Here is a 17,575-nt window from a genome sequence, read left to right as displayed (position 1 = left end):
CAGGGCTTTGTTTTAACATTACAATTTCAGAAGTCCATTGCTTCCACATGAAGCAGTCATATATCCATATTGGAACTCCTTTTCACTTATTAATCGTCTTATTCCATATTTTTTGTTTACTTGTTTCTTATAAAGCTGGAGCTGGAGTAGACTGATTAGTGTAACTCAAAGTCAAATTTTCAATTTTCTTTCATGAGAGATCAGTTTAGAAAATTCATTTATTTGTAAAAATATATAAATTATGTTCACCTGCTCAATAACACAGAGTTAGAAACATACATCTTTTACAAGAAATTCTATAAAATAAAGGAAAAATGAATCTTTTAATTTAAAACACATCCATTCATACAGGCAACTAAGCACTGTTACTAAATTCCACAAATCTATCAGAATGAGAACATCATAAAAATTGATATAGGACGCTAAATCTCACCCTGATAGCTTCTTCCTCTGCTGCTTCTTCCTCTTCTGCCTTCTTTTGCAACTCATCATATGACATAGCAACAATGGCCAAAATTAAGTTGACAAGATAAAATGAACCCAAAAAAATAATAACAATAAAAAACAACATATGCCATGGACCTGCTGATCGGAGAATCTGTAAAAGACAGAGACCACAAGTTATACAATTTTTGCTATTCAATGTCATGTGTGTATGTAATAGTATAACAGTAACAAACTTGTAGTTCCAGGTGCAGGAACACTTTCTTTGTGCTAGGTGGCACAGATAAATGGAAAATTTTAAATAAGTAGAAAACTGAAAGATCATTTATTTGGGTGTTATGTAAATTTAAGATGAAGTGGGAGAAAGGAAAGCGCAGGGACAAGTGATATCAGCTGCACTGGAACTTTATGCCGGCTCAGCAGTGGCAAGCGAAAATGTGTGCTGGACTGGGATTCGAACCTGGAATCTCCTGCTTATTTATTACACAGTTGCATTAATCACCTCATCATGCATTCATATTTTATTTGGGTTCAAAATATGTTTTATGGGACCAGATATTGCATTAAGGGTTCTTTTTCTTAATTACATCATTCAAATGATGCCCACTTCACTTCACTGGATGCATTCAGAAAATCACTGCTACAGGTTCTTCTTACTGTGGCACTATGTCATCACACGGGATGTTGGTGATTTCCTCTTCAATCAGGGTGCTGTGCTGACCTAGAGTTCTTGGTCTAATGTGGTACATGATACTCTTCAGTTGCCATCCTAAAAAGGGTCACAGACTGAAAGGGCTGGAGATAGAAGTGGCCACATAATATTAGAATTCTTTTGAAATTACACAATCCCCTACGACAAACCTTTTACTGCTGTCATAGACTTCTACATACATCTACATACAAACTCTGCAGTCCACCATATGGTGGGTCAATGTGCAAGTTGGGCCCATCCTATTGAAATTAGGAGCACTGAAAGTCAATATCTGATAATATATGAAGTCCTGAAACCAAAAACATTTCTAAAATGTTGATATTATGTTCCACCAAGAAAGTAAAGGCCTATCACCCCACAGCACAACACTGCAATACACTCCATATAGTAATTTTGGTACTGTGTAAAGGATGTTGGTGAAGTTCAGCAGGATATGGGCTTCACCATACAATCAAAGATTTTGAATGAAGTTTGTGTCTCACCTACTTTAGCCCACAATTTCTCACTAATTTCCTAGGTAAGTGTCACTAGGATTTAGGATTAGGAGTCAGTTGTTACACAACCTGCACAATTTTTTTACATGAAAGTGAAGGTAATGGAGTATTTATTGAATACTTCAATGTGCAACCTATAATGATGCAGTAATTTTTGTACTGCACAACAAGGACACCTTTTGAAGATAGTTCACACAACATCAATGATTTCAGGATTATGAACAGACCATACAACCCCACTAGGCTTTTAATTCAGAGCTAAACCACTCTATATGGTGGAAATTGAACACACAGTGGGATACGATAATGGCACCAAAACTCTCATGTGCAGTCGAACTGTCAGCATGTTGATAAAACACATGTATGTTGAATGCACCATGGTAAATAAATGTTCATTACTGCTGCAAAGCTTGATTTCATTTTCCCACTCCCACTACTGTTACAGGTCTGCCAACATCAACTACAAATCACACTGTTATTCTGAGCCATCATGTATTACGTAAGCCACAAACCAACTTCAACAAATCATTAAAAATTTTACTGACAATCATAAAGTATGTTCCATAAAGATGTAATACATAATTTTCCCTTACATTTCCAGATGTAACAAAATATATAAATAAAAAAAGCTAAAACAAAATTAAGTAGAATACAGCACTAAAATTAAAAATATGTTTTACAGAATTTAGTGTAAATGAAGATCTCAGTGGTAAAGTTCCTTGTGCACTTCTTTCTAACAAAACCAGACATACGTAGCAATCATTTCATTTGTGTTGCAGAAATATGTCATCCATATCAGACATAAGGAAACAGTTCTGCATCAAAGTACAGAGGAAATATTTTATGAACTCATACTGATGATACACTATGACCACAAACAAAATACTTCCTGTTTAAGCAAAATTTTATTGGAATTTGTGAAGTAGAAACTCAACAGAACCGTCAGCAACAGAGAAGGACAAGCCATTTTACTGAAGTATATTTTCAGATTGCAAATGAGTTTGTTATTTATCTGTGGAATTCAAAATTTATGAGGGAGGAATGAAAAAACTCAAGCTCTGTTCCAGTGCTTTCATTTTCTCACAATACCCTCCTACAGTCCTTTCAGCCAACTATTCCTGGGTCTTCCTTTCAGTCCTTCGCCTTGAAGCCTCAATTCATGCATCTTTAAGGGTACTCAAACACATCATTCTTATTACATTTTTATAATTAATCATTGCCTATTCTATATGCTACTGATCTCTTCAGTTATTACTATGTTAATCTATGTTATTCTCAATTTGATTTAGTGAAATTTCAGTTCAGTTGCCTATATCTTGCTGAAATCTCTACACAATATCCTCTTATATAACTACTCCACCTCTGCCCCCACCCGCTTGCTCGTATCCCAGCAATAGACCTAGATGCAAGACCTGTCCCCACATCCTCCCACCACTACCCAGTCAAGCCCAGCCTTAAGTGTCACCTATCCCATCAAAGGCAGGACTACCTGTAAAACCAGTCATGCGATCCACAAGCTACACTGAAACCACAACTCTTCATGGGCATGACAACCAACAAGCTGTCTTTGCGCATAAATGGCCACCGACAAACTGTGGCCAAGAAACAACTGGACCAACCAGTTGCTGAACATGTTCTCCAACACAACATTCTTCATTTCAATCTGGATTCTTCCTACCAGCAAAGGTTTTCCTGAGTTGTGCAAGTGGAATCTCTCACTGCAATATAACCTACATCCCATGACCCTTTTGACCACAACCTTTGTTAGTCACTGTCCTTCACCCACCTACCCCCCTTCTTGTTCCCACTCCAGCACTACACAGCCTTCTATTCCATCAATGCACCCACAGTCTTTTCCCTTCTCTCCTTTTCCACTCCCCCCCCCCCCCCCCTCCATCTTACCACCAGATCGGGCCTGGTTGCCCCACCCTCTCCCCGTGTGCTCCCACAAGCAATACTTTACCATCACTCACCTCAGCCTCGCTGCCCAAGCTCCCTCCATCCCCCCCCCCCCCCCCCCCTCAAAGCAAATTGCTTCTCTCATCAGGTGCATTTGCTGTCTGCAACCTAACATTTCCCATAGCAAATGAGTAGCACTGTATCCTTTTCATAATATTGTCATTATTCCATCCTGAATTTTCTATTGTTTGAAATCCCTTGTCTTTACTTTTCATATTTCAAAGGGATACGCACATACCAGGATCGATATATTACTCCCTTGGCTTTCTGAGCAGTACCTTTATTCCACACCAAGCTCCTGACACTTTTCTGAAACACTAAAGGTTGCCTCCAACTCTCACTGACTTCCTCATCATTTCTTCCACTTGTTTCCTCTATGCTTAGAAGATATTGGAAGCTATAAATTTCTTTCAGCCATTCTCCTACCAGCACAAGTCTTGGGGTACCCCTCTACATCTTCCACGACACAATGGAGAACTCACTAACTCTCACATTAAATTTCATATGATGTACAGAAATCCCCACTATTAGTGCATCTAGCTGCTGTTAAACTACATCTTTCACATTACAACATATCATTAGATCAATACATTATCACTATACTCTCCAATTCTTTCTGTCATGTTATGCATTATATCAACCACATTTAGGTTGAAACTGTACTGCCTTGTTATGAACCCCTTCTACTTTATTCAGTGTGCGTTCTCATAACCTACTTTAACGTAGCTTTTATTTCTGTGGTGCATTTCTTCGATCCTGTTAACAGCACATTTTCAGATAGTTTTGTTCTCAAAACGATCAATACTTAACTGCAGCACACACATGCCATCTCAAGAGCTGGAAAGTCCACAATTATGATGTTTTTTTCCTGCCTTACAGTACACGTAAGTTTTGTCACTGACCTCCCTTTCTTGCACACACACACACACACACACACACACACACACACACACACACACACAGCCACTTTGTGTGTGTGTGTGTGTTCAGGAGGAAAAGTAGAGGAGGAGGGAGGGAGGGAGGGAGAGAGAGTACTTCTGTTACAACAAGAGCAAAGAGAAAGACTCAACAGAGAGCACTACAGGTAGAATAAGAGCACAGAGTAAGGACTCAAAAAGTTGAAGTGATTTTACCATCTTCAAGCGTGCAATGTACAACCCATTATTCATCTGCAAAAGAGTGGATGTCTGTCCTCGTCTTACACAACTTGCTCCATCGTCGTTGCAACTGCAACTTGAAACCAAGTATGCAAGGCTTCTCTCTGCATGGAATGAGCATTTCAACTCAACTTATGGGCGTTTTTCTGGTGGCTGACAGACCAATCCTGGCATAAAACATGCATCCACACAACTCACACTGAATGGCTGGAGGAGGGCATGGTTGCAGCTGAAGGAGCTTTCTTGCTTCTCACTTGGCCTTTTTGTGTCGGCAGTGTTCTCCTTCAAACAAGGCGACAGCAGTTAATGTAGTGTTCCTCCGCATTAAGTGGCCCATAACACATTCTTCGCATGCCTGTATGTTTATGCTAGCCGCCTTCATGATGTGTTTTAGCTGGTCCTTAAATCACTTGACAGGAGTTAAATGAGTTCTACTGTCAGAGCAGTGTCGCTATAAAGGATTTGGTGGAGCAGCGCTGTATCAGGCATGCAATGAACATGGCCAACCACCTCAGTTGATGATCACTGATGGTTGCCTTAATGCTGTTTATATGCACTTTCTCGAGAACTGCAGTGTGAGTCACATGGTTGTCCCACTCTATGTTCAAGATGTATCTCACTTTTAGTTGGTGGAAGTGCTCAGGTTTCTTGATATCATGGCTATAGCATGTCCTAGTGTCATAGCCATACACAAGTACAGACATGACAACAGTTCCATACACCATGAGTTTGGTGTGCAGCTTTATGCCTTTATTCATGAAGACTGGTGTATGAATGGGCAGCCTCAATTCTTTTATCAACATCTTATTCGCAGATACATCACTTAGACAAGATGCTTCAAAGATATGAAAAGTGCTGTACCTGGCTAGTGCCAGGTATAGGATGGAGATAGTGAACTCAGGGAGAGGTAATCCTGGCACAGATTGTGCAAGTATCTTCATTTTCCCCACACTGATGGTAAAATCATAGTGATCACATGCAGTTTTGAAGTAGTTGGCTGACTGTTGTAACTCTGTGTCAGAGCATGAGACGAAATGTCATCATCATACTGGAGCTTTGTCACCTGGGTTACCTAGGTACAAGTCTGTGAATGAAATCTTGCCAGATTAAATACAGAGACCTCCATCAAAACAAAATTTAATATCCATGACTTGGCTGTTTGCAGATGATCTATACTATAAGGCATCCATGTACAGTGCAGAGAGTGCTGCAGCATGCGCCTAGACTTGCTTCAGACCCTGTGTGATTTGAAATGAATCTGCTGCAAAATTAACACAAAGAATTTGACCAGATATACCAACAAGTAGAGCTTGAACCAATTCCACATAGTTTTCAGGACTTAGTACCTACCACGTGGTAGATCTAGGTACTGAATCAAAGGCTTTTTCCAGGTCATAGAAAACTAAACATAGAGACTTCTATTGCTCTCCGCATTTTTCCTGGAGATGTCCAACACAAAACATCACATCTGTTATGCCTCTGGAGGTTCAGAAATTGCACTGATATTCAGGCAAAATCCTTTCTGAAATAATCTGGAGCTGATGTAATAGAATTCTTGCAAGAATTTTACCTGCAACTGACAATAGCAATATACCACATACACTATTGTAGCCTTTCTTAAAGCTAATGATGAAGGTAGCACTCTTCAAGTCATCAGGTACTTCTGGAGTTTACCAAATTAAAAGGATCAGTGTAAAAAGTCTAGTCTTCATGGGAATACCTCCATTTTGTATCAATTCTGGAGGAATGTTATCAAGGCCAGGAGGGTTTCTTGGTCTTAGTTGACTGAGTGCTTAGATAAAGTACCTGTATGTGGGTGTAAATCCCACCCATAATTGTTGAGGTTGCTCAGGGACATTACAAAGTCCTGAGCAACACTGGAGGCAGAATTTGGAAGCACAGAGAAATGTTCTTTCCAATACTCTGAGATTTCTACATTCTCAGTTAAAGTGATGGAAACATTAGCAGTCTTCAAGTGTCCCTGGTGAGAATCGAATTGCGTTGTCTACCTCCTTTATGCCTGCATGGAAGTTTTGCAGGTCACAAACATCAGAAAATCTTTGTAGTTATTCAGCTTTTTGTTGCCACCAGTTATTCTGGATTTCCCTAATTGTGCCTGATATTTGCCCATAAGTTCAATGAAATGTGCTTTCTTCACAAAGGAAAAGCATCTTTGGCACTGATCAGATATATAATTTCTTTATCATTTTTATGAAACCAGTATTGCCTTTTCTTCTTCACAAAGCCAATGTTTCTTTAGCTGACTCAGTAATGACCTTATGAAGTGTGGTCCATTCCAGATTTGTACTATCAGTGCTGACTGGATGACGAGCCAGCTTATTCGAGATTGTATTTCTGTAATCTGGAGCAATGTGTTTAATTTAAAGTTTAGATGTGTTGAATTTCCATCGGGCTAGATTGTAGGTGGATCTTTTTGGTGATTCACATCCTCAAACAGTAGAAATGGAGCTTATGATCTGTCCAGAGTTATCAACATATCTTGTGATCCTGGTGACAAGTACATCTTTTTTATCACGTTTCCTGGTGCTAATATAGTCAATAATGCGCCAGTGTATCAAGTGAGGAGACAAGTGGAACTGGATGTTGGTAATAAAGAATTCCCGTTGATCAGATAAACCAAGGAGCAGCAGACTATTAGCGAGGCAGTTGCCAAGACCTTGTGTCCTTGTCACATTGGTCCATAGCTGATGTTCTTTATAAGCACTGATGTCGATATCGTTGGCAAATAACAGTTTGTCTTGAGGTGGTACTTTGATGATGGCTGTGCTCAGCAAGTTATAGAACTGATCTTTAGTATCCACATCAGCATCCAAGGTGGGAGTATATGCAGAGATGAAAGTCATAAATTTACTTTCACACAGGTGAATTTGGAGAGACATAATTTGTTTGCTTTTCCCATCACCGTTGGACTTGCGTTACCACTGCAACGGACTTCCGCAGACTTGAAATATCACTGTGTTGTGCCATCACAGCCAGGCCATCTGGTGTGGTCTCATCCCCTCCACAACTGCTGAGAACCATGAAAAGGATATTCCTCCTCCGTCCATTATGCCTTTGGATGGTCCCTATTCTGCCTCTGATGTCGCTAAAGAAAAGGGCCCTCATGGGATAATATCAACTGGGCCAGGCGAACCACGGATTTTCTCAACTGTGTTTGGGACTGGCTACTCTTCTGCCCTTCTATTTACAGCATGCAGTACTATCTAACTGCAATTGATTTTGAGTATATTAATTCAAATTTTGCCAAGTCTTTCATTCAGTTTCATCCATATTTTGTTCAAAAGTCTTAATATATGAGTGACCAAAACTCATGAGAACAAAGAGGGACATATGTCTATAATCAGCTGCTGAAGCCTGTATGATGCATTTGTCTCCATCCAGTCCTGGTAGAAAAGGGTTCATGAAACCCCATATTCATACTGGCAGCAATTCTGACCCATATTAGACTGTTGTTCACACAATAAGGCTCTGCAGAGGTGACATGATGTCCATTTGTCAAACACTTGTGGTCATGCTGTAGTGGTTTAAGCACATGGAAACATTGTTATCTGCAATACTTTAGAAGCAGAATTCTTGTCTAATCTCTAATACACTATAATCCATGCACCAATTATCATTTCACATTCAAACTCGGTTAACTGTCGGTTAACTTTAAACCTGCTGGCATATTCAGTACACGATTATCTGCAACAGGGTGCTTGGGTATTTTTTCCACTCTCATGCGTTACACCACACCTAGCGACAATATTCAATTGTCTTACAAAGCAGATCTTCGAATAGGACAAACCTTCCTGTGACTTTTAGCTCCTCAGTTTATAATACCTTTCTGAAGAGCACGATCTGTAATACATCAGTTTTAGTCTTGGTGCCTGCTTTATAAAGCGTGTAATTTTGATTCTTCTCCATAAAGGCAACTCACATCTAAGGCATGTGCTTGGTCACCCTCTTGTACATAACTTACATGGATGATGGCATTGTGCATCTGCATCTCACAGCCTCCCTCCCCAGCCCTCAACACACCACAGTTAACAGAAAGCCTTTCCTGGATGATGCTGCTGCGTGCATAGAAATGTCATAAAACCGCGAGACTGTAGAGAAAAGTAGGAAAATGGCAGTGAAACCACACTTACTGCACAAAACATAAATAAATGTAACATAATGTGCACAAACAGGAGACAGGACCCACTATTGTTCAATTACATTGCAGACCACCAATCACAGGAAACATAACGACTATAAAATATCTAGAAACATATAACCAGGGGCAATGAGATTCTTTGTAATAGTACAAAGAAAGTGATATTTGCCCTTGAAAGAGATATCCTTTAAAATACTTGTATGCTTTTGAGTAGTGACCATCAGTCTGGGACCCTTACCAGTTAAGTTTATAGTGGATATAGAGAAGATCCAAAGAAGAGCAGCACATTTTATAATAGGTTTTTCAAAAGCAAGAGCGTCATGGATGTGATCATCAACCTTCAATGGCTGCCAATGCAATCAGTTGTGAGTTGCATTTGCTTGAGTATATGTTTTCTTATTCTGATGAAGGACTTTTTGGCCAAAAGCTTACTTGTTTGACAGCCTTTTTGTTGTGCCTATCTGTGACTCAGCATCTCCACTATATGATGAGTACACTGGAAGCTTGATTTTACATTTTCCAATTTTACATTTTTCATGATTCTACATCATAAATTCATAATCCCTGTGAAAACCCCATAAGATCAATGCTAAAAATTTCCCAATATTATGTTTCTTCCCTTGATTCTAAGTTCTTACTCGATGTCTTGCTTGTCTTCATCCTGTTTCTTTTCTATTGATATATGATGTGACTGAACAAGTTATAAGCAGCGCAGGCCACTGTGGAGAGGGGTGACGTGAAAGAGGAAACACTGATATAATCCACAACTGGCACTGCCAACACAACTTCCAACATTTAGCTTCACCACACACAATTATGATACAACTACTAGTAGGTCACAGCAGCTATAGAAAAACACTATAGTCGATGCGAAGTGTTCTGGACCAAGCTAACAGATGACAAAGAGGCCCAGCTGCTACCTTTTCTTGTGCCACTTATAACTCAGTCTCATCTTTCTCCGGATATTTCTGATGTACTGTATTCAGCAATAATATCAATCGCCAATCTTTTAAATTCAAACACCAAATCTCAAAGAATATGCTCAGTCAGAATTAAGGAAACATCAGCCATTTCGAGCTAGCGAGCTCTTGCTGGCTGGTGACTTGTTACTTCATCCAACAGTCAGTGTAGCCACCACATCACAATAACACAATCTGTTCAGCTCACTGCGTAATAAATTTAGTGACCTTAGCCTATGAAACATTCAGAATTCCTGGAGTACTGGATTATAAAATACATATAGGCACAGAAGCTGCAAATCAAAGTTGGTGTGAGAATTTCATTCTTCTCCTCATAGGCAGCCATTTTATCAACACGGATAACATCAACGGACACAACCAAATTGCAAATCCATAAACAAACAAGAAATAAATTCCAAAATTTTACGTCAAATAATAGACATACTAGGAAAAAAGTAGAGTTTCCTACTAGCATTACTCTAGGGTACATAACTGAAAAGACTATCACTTTTGCTAATGATATATGAGCTAACTGAATGATTTCCCAATGAAATGCATCAAAAATTATATCTTAAAACAATCAGTTTTCTGGGTTCTTTCATTTTATGTTCACCTCGAAAATAGCAAAAATTTATAGCTTACATCATTAAATACACTGAGAACCACGAAATACGATGACAACTGCCAGATTACAGCACCTTGGACATTTGTAACATCTTGGATGTTTGTTTTCCACCTGCAGACAGTAGTTGTATAGCACGGTGACACCATGCTAATGCAGTGGCTTCTAGCACTTAGAGTTATAAACGGAAAGCTTACTTGGCAGCTTGTTCCAAAGCATGGCTGATGTCATCGGTGTACTGCAAATGGAGTTACCACACCTTCTATCAGGTTTCTATTTAGGTTTAATTTATATGATTATACCTCGTATGCCCTTCACTACCATGCATTAATTTTACTTATGCCTGGAGCCTGTCGACTGAGTCCGGAACGTATTGTGCCTCTACCGCCTACACCCAACATAACCCACTCCATTTGCTATATGCAGCATCACAATTAACAGGACATGTTCAGTAAACAGTTGTACGATGACTTGTCCACCTTTGCTCCAGTCCTCAACTGTGTTTAATGCATTGTGATGGCAGACAGATTGTTATAAAGTTAATGGATTACAGTGACAGAGAAACACTGAAACCGGTACAATAAGTATCACATGTGAAGGAAAACTTGTGTTTATATACATGCTTTCACAAAACCCACTGTGTTTACACTACAGCAATCGACAAGTTTGAAGTGCAAATGGTGCGCATTAGCAACACTGTAAAATGCTTCACTTTGACCACTCAGCACCATAAACAAGGAAATGTTTACAAGCAATACACTAGAAGTCACTGTGCTAAAGTAGGCAGAGTATGCTGCAATGCCACTGGCTGCAGAAGGAAAACACACATCCCCACATTAGATTCTGACTTCTTTCACCGTATTTCAAAGTTTTCGGTTTAATTCACCATGTTCATCAATTTTTGCTTTTTCCTGGGCGAGCAAAACAGAAATATCTCTCAAAAATGCCTGTTTTCATGTATAATTTGTGGTCACAGCATGTCACAAAATAACTCGATTATTTTGTACCCAGATACCAATTTCAATTTTTTGAAGAGTTCTCACTTGCCGTTACACATCTATGAATTTTTAAGATCTAGTGAAATTCATTACCACAACTGATTTTATGAACATTGTATTGTAAATTTAATTTCCTTCACTTATACAGATTTCACACAATGTATTGGAGGGAATTAAGATTTTTAATTATATATGCCAATTACATATTTTTTTGCTTGGATTTTGGTGGTTTTAACATTTTCCTTGATTCTGCAGTTTTCTCAATTCTGCGTTTTTTAAATCTGCACTGTACAAAAACATAACACAGAGGTTGCACTTAGTAATCTTTTCCATGTTCAGTGTTTGTTTCCATTTTCAGCAGTCTTTCAGGTTTCATGATTTTTCACCTGGTTAGTGATAATTTTTTCTTTGTTTGGTATTATTTTTCTTTGTTTGGTGATACCTCATGAGAATGGGATTACATTTGCGCATAATCTTTCGATAAGTTCCACACAACACCTGCAGTTTATTTTAAATCGAGCTTTACTGTTACATCTAAGATTAACTTAATATTTGTGATACTGTCCTGAATTTGCTTGTAAAGAATTAAATCTACACCTGAGTTGCCCCATGAATCAATTTTTCTATAACAAAAAGTTTGCCCTGATTTTAGGTCTATTTGGTCATCATATTTTCCCTGAACCTCACATAGCTTGGTGCAGACACAGAAGTAGGTGGGGATGCCACTTGACTGATGTAATTGTACGAGTTCCCTCAGGCCGATGATATCAATATTCTTCAACTCAGGCAAGGATATTGCAAGTCTCAGCAACCTCCAAAAGGCTACCCACACTACATTAGCATCCCACGTGTGAAGCATTTAATGAAACTATGTGATTAGCACCAAGCCTTAACACAGCTATGATCACAGCAGTCTCAAATGTCAGAGCATAGGATCAACACAACCAGGAATATCTGAAACATTTTAAAAAAAGTCCTACTGACTTTGTGCATCATTTCACCTTTACTCATTGAGTCACACTTCAATACGGGAATCAGAAAATTATCTCAGCACTAACTCAGTTACTTGTCTTACCATGCATAAAAATTCAAAGTTTTCAGTATTACGAAAAACTGCTTACCAACTGATAGAGATTTTCCCAAAAGTCTTGAGTCATGAGCCTAAAGGCAGATAACAATGCCCAACCAAAAGTATCAAAACTAGTGTAACCATAATTTGGATTTGGGCCATATCCTTGAAGGCACGTGTATCCTTCTTCACACTGCCTGTACAAAGAAAGAGGAAGACAAAGATAAACTGAAGAAGTCATAGCAGTAACTGAATTTAATTTTAAAAATCAAAAATTTTTTAAAAAAAGTCACTATAAAAATAAACTGAGACAAAAACTTAAAAGTTGCAATACAGAATCAAATGAAGTAAAATACATCTCAATAAAGTACCATATTTTTCTTTTTTATTTATTTTAATGATTTCGTGATGCCTTCTGCTGCAATTCTCTTTATTTCTTGTACGACTGAACAGTTTTGGCCTTAGTGAAACTACTTGAACAGCACCAAGCCTTGACACAGCTATTATCACAGCAGTTTCAAATCTCAGAGCCTAGGATCAACACAACCAAAAATATTTGAAAGATTTAAAAAATGTTTCCAATGTATAATGCTTCCATTTTAGATACTTGAAAGTGGCCTAAGGCTGAAATTGTACTATCAAACATGAAATAAAAAGAATGGCAGCTGAAGGCATCACAAACCATTAAAAAAATTCATTGCAATTGCAGACCCTATTGCACTGACAATTATAAAATAATAATGAACTAAAAATTCTTACCCTGCTCCTGATGAGTTTCCACAAAGACGAAATTCATACCCTTCCTTCACCCAGTTTGCTGTAAATGAGAAATGGCATTGTTAAGTGTTTACTGACAACAACAAATCTTAAAAAAGAAAAATATAGATTTCTGAAACTTCTGCACACTTTGTTAGAGGGCGCAACATCAGTTTCCTAAAATGGCTCAGTCACTTGAAACAAAAAAGCACACATATTTCATTCTTTCTTCTGTCACAGTAAGGATAAAATTACTAGAGGTGTTTAGAGCTGCTGTATGTTACAGTAACAAAATTCTGTCTGTGAACATTTGAGGCAGCCATATACATTCGATGGTGCAGGAATTGTCAAGAGCAGAGGATTGTTTCTTCCAAACTGATACTGATTCCACTCACAATCTGGAAATATCTGTTTAGTTAGATGAGTGTGACTAATAAATAATATATCATCCCTGGCCTTTATAACCACTACAGTCTGTTCAAAAGTACTTTAAAACTGATATTTCAGCAGGAGTACATTGAGGCACAGAGCAGATTTGTCATTCTCAAATTTCATTCATCTCACTCAAATGAGCAAACTATTCACCGTATAAATATGGAACTGGCATCACAGTCTTCTGGAAGAGTTGTACTATGAGTGCAGTCAGTGATCTCCTATAACCAAACATATTTACGATCTACGAGGCATAATCGGAATGTAAGAGTACAAGATTTTTATATTTTTACAGAAAAAGTGTATTTGAAAAAAATTACAGGGTACTGTTGATGCACTTGTTGACTATTTTTCCACACAATTGCTAACCCATTCATTGTAGGTGGTGAGAGATGGTAGAAGCTTCTTCATGCCCTACTTGAAGAACTCTCCCACCAGCTCCTTCTCCCACTTCACTCCAGAACCTCTTTCTGCACCTGCTCTTCAGTTGAAAATTTAATTTCACTCTTGTGTGAAAAGATTATAGTCTGAAGACACCTAGTCGGGGGAATACTGGGGTGGTTCGAAACATCCTAACCAAATTAGTCCAAGAATGCCTTGGTGACTAAGGCTGTGTAAGGACAGGCATTGCCATGCAACATGCACACGCCTCTCATCAACATTTCTCTCCTTTTGTTTTGAGTGCTCCTTTTAAGTTTTTTGGGAACTCACAATATCATTGTGCATTAATGGATTGTCCCTGAGGCAGAAATTCAATCAAAATGATGTCTTTCCAATCCCCAAACACTGAGGCCATGAATTTTTTTTTTTTTTTTTTTTTTTTTTTTTTGCCTGAAATTGTAGTTTTGAATTATTTTTCAGATCAAGAATTGGTGTGATGCTACTGTGATGACTGTCTTATTGTCTCAGGCATGTAATGAGCCACCAACATTTTGTCTCCAGTCACAATAAAGATTAGAAAATTCTCACTTTCCAATTAAAGTAGCTCAAGAAACATGTGGGAGATACTAAATTGATTTTTTTGATGCTGCTCTGTCAGCTGTTTTGGGAACTATCTAGTGAAAAATTCCTGGTGTTGCAGCATGTCTTGTATAAGAGAGTTCTGGGAGTTGTGGAAAGATCGTAAATTTCATCCACTGTCAATCGGCAGTCTTCACAAACACTTTCCCTGATTTTTTGCACAAACTCATCAGTCAAAATAGAAGGTCTTCCTATCCTCTGTTCATCATGAACATTTGTTCTACCTCCACTAAACTCCCTATACCATTTAAACACACTTGTTCTGCTCACAACACGTTTGCCATACAACAATTTGATTCTCAAAAAGGTTCAATATGCGTTATTTCTTCTGTGAGTAGGAAGCGAATCACAGCATGTGGCTTACAGTTAGCGGGATTTCTTAGCGGCATATTTCATGCAACTGAATACTACAATGTGAGTTCAAGTACTATATGTCCCCATGATGCTCACTCTGATCAAGGGATTCCCCTCTACCTCTCAGAGTTGCCTACCATCAAAAAACAAAAACCTGCAGCCTATAATGGTCACAGTACACTTAGTTTCTGAACATGCTTCATACCAGAACTTTTTTACAACAAAAATATAATTTTTTTTTGTAGCTATATACCATTGAAAGTGCACACTCCAGACATGGATCTGAATCCACTTACACTACATCTGTAGTGAGAAACTCTATTGACATCACTACTGTCGCTGTGAGGGCTGTTTGAAGTGTCACTGTAACTGTTGTGATTTTATCCACAGCTGTTATTTTCTCAGCAATTGTGGTATATGGTGCAGAATGAAATTTAGTTGTCAGTGGCACTATTAGGAAATTTATTTCACTTTACTAGTTTCAACAGGTTAATCTGCCTGTTTAGTTTAGCAGATGTCAACATCTTCTTCACAGAAATGTAATGCCATGACATGTTGAAAAATGTACATATTTCATGTGATAAGAATAAACACAGATTGATAATTTACAGCAATTTAATCACACTTCTGTACAGAGTCAAGAAAATATTGAGATTCTGAAGATCACAGATTAATATACTGAAACCAGTACAGTGAAATAAGTTTCCAGGCTGTGCAACTGATGACTAAATTTTATTCTGACATTTAACTGTTGCTATTTAATTAAATAATGATCTCCTCCGCTGAATTTTTCCTAACAACATGCTCTCTCCAATTTATGGGCCTAGGCATGTGTATGTATGTGAGAGTGTGTGTGTGTGTGTTTGCATATTTCACTCTAACTTGTTGTTTTAACTTCAAGTTGAACAAATATATTTCAAGGAAGACGCAATACATGAAAGTCACAGATCAAGTAAACAGAGTAAGACATGTGTACACTTTAACAGTCAAATCATAACTGAGTCTGACTCTAGCGGCCGCTGGCTGGCTAGCCGCTTACGTGGCGCAGCTGCTGCATGGTTGGCAGACAGCACTGCATGTAGAGGGCGCGCGTAACTGCGCGGTGGCACTTTGAAAGATTGGCGACTCACAACACTTGTCATTCACATAGCTCTGAAAGCTTGCATGTTTTCCTTTGTTTTTGTGTGCATCTTACCAACACAATGATTCTGCTTTTCGGTGAGTGGTCTCCCTTAATCCTAAAGTATTTACATCCTGAAAGAACTTTCCTACAACATCTGTACTCTAGGTTTGTTTAACAGCTTTCTTCCACTCTTCAGAGGTGACATTCCTAACAACTTCTTTTTTCATGAGTGCTTCACCTGCAGAAAGGGTAAATTTATTACAATTCTTTGCAAAATAACCTTTAATCTGGGTCAATATTAACTCTATTGGGTTGAAATGGCAGTGGTAACGACTGTACGCCCATACATTTCTGCCAACTCCTTGATTCTGCATATGGTGAAATGTTGTTTATGAAGAGACATTAGACGCATAAGGTCCACTTTTCTTAGGTTATCACTTATATGAACTTTATGACCCTGAATCCAATCACTTTGCTATGGTAGGTGCCTTGTCAACAACAACTAATTGGTAAGGAACCCTTATCTAGAACAACTGTTCATGTTTTTCCCAGATTTTGTATTAGTGATTCTACAAATTACTTTGTAAACATCATGTGATACACATATTCATGATAATCTCCTGTCTTCTTTAATTTAAAAAGCAGGAGAACCACTAGGGAGAAAACTTTGTGAGGTCCCATCACCACAAGGCACTGTCATTGCTCCTTTAGTTGTGTCATTCGTTGTCCAATCATACCTGACAATGTGACCAGAACTGATTTGTATTTCATCAAGCCACACCAGTTCATCGATATTCATGCTATGGATCTCTTCAAAACCACCATTTCCAAACAGCAACATCCTCCCTTTCCATCCACAGTTTAAAGCCAAAGCAATGTCCATAGGAAAATCCTAGGCTGTGCAAACCTGTGAATTACAATATCTGACTGCCTTGAAAAAGACCTAATCCTTAATGGTAACCAATACCCTACTGAGTTTCATATTTTTCCTTCTCGAAGAGCAATCATACACCTGACAATGAGTCACATCCTAAACAAATTAATTTATATTGGTAATCAGTTTATACATACAACATTTTTTCCACCCTCATAGTTTCAAGGTTCAATATTTTTCCATCTTCCTTGTCTTTCTCACACATTTCCTTGTCAATCTTCACAACACTGTTTTTGTTTGTATTCAAAGCTGGAGCAGTTCTATCAGTTACCTAGTTAAAGGATAGCACCGAGCCACTGTTAAGTTTTTCAGACTCAAATTAGTCACACAATGCACAAACCATTTCTCTTGATGGACCTCAATGGCAATACTCTAGCCAAGAA

General features: G+C 38.3%; 1 protein-coding gene across 1 annotated transcript in view; it reads right to left on the bottom strand.

The window, feature by feature from the left end:
- LOC126095773 (sodium channel protein para) overlaps positions 1–17,575 on the bottom strand; it is a 923,047-nt gene that overhangs the window by 713,171 nt on the left and 192,301 nt on the right. The window contains exons 7-9 of the mRNA XM_049910580.1: positions 13,333–13,390; positions 12,626–12,770; positions 434–598 (exon numbers count right to left, since the gene is read on the bottom strand). Of these exons, the coding sequence (XP_049766537.1) occupies positions 434–598; positions 12,626–12,770; positions 13,333–13,390 (368 nt within the window). The remainder of the gene's footprint in view (positions 1–433; positions 599–12,625; positions 12,771–13,332; positions 13,391–17,575) is intronic.

The sequence above is a fragment of the Schistocerca cancellata genome, chromosome 8, assembly GCF_023864275.1.
Source record: "Schistocerca cancellata isolate TAMUIC-IGC-003103 chromosome 8, iqSchCanc2.1, whole genome shotgun sequence".
NCBI lineage: Eukaryota > Metazoa > Arthropoda > Insecta > Orthoptera > Acrididae > Schistocerca > Schistocerca cancellata.
This window is presented reverse-complemented; position numbering and strand designations above follow the sequence as displayed.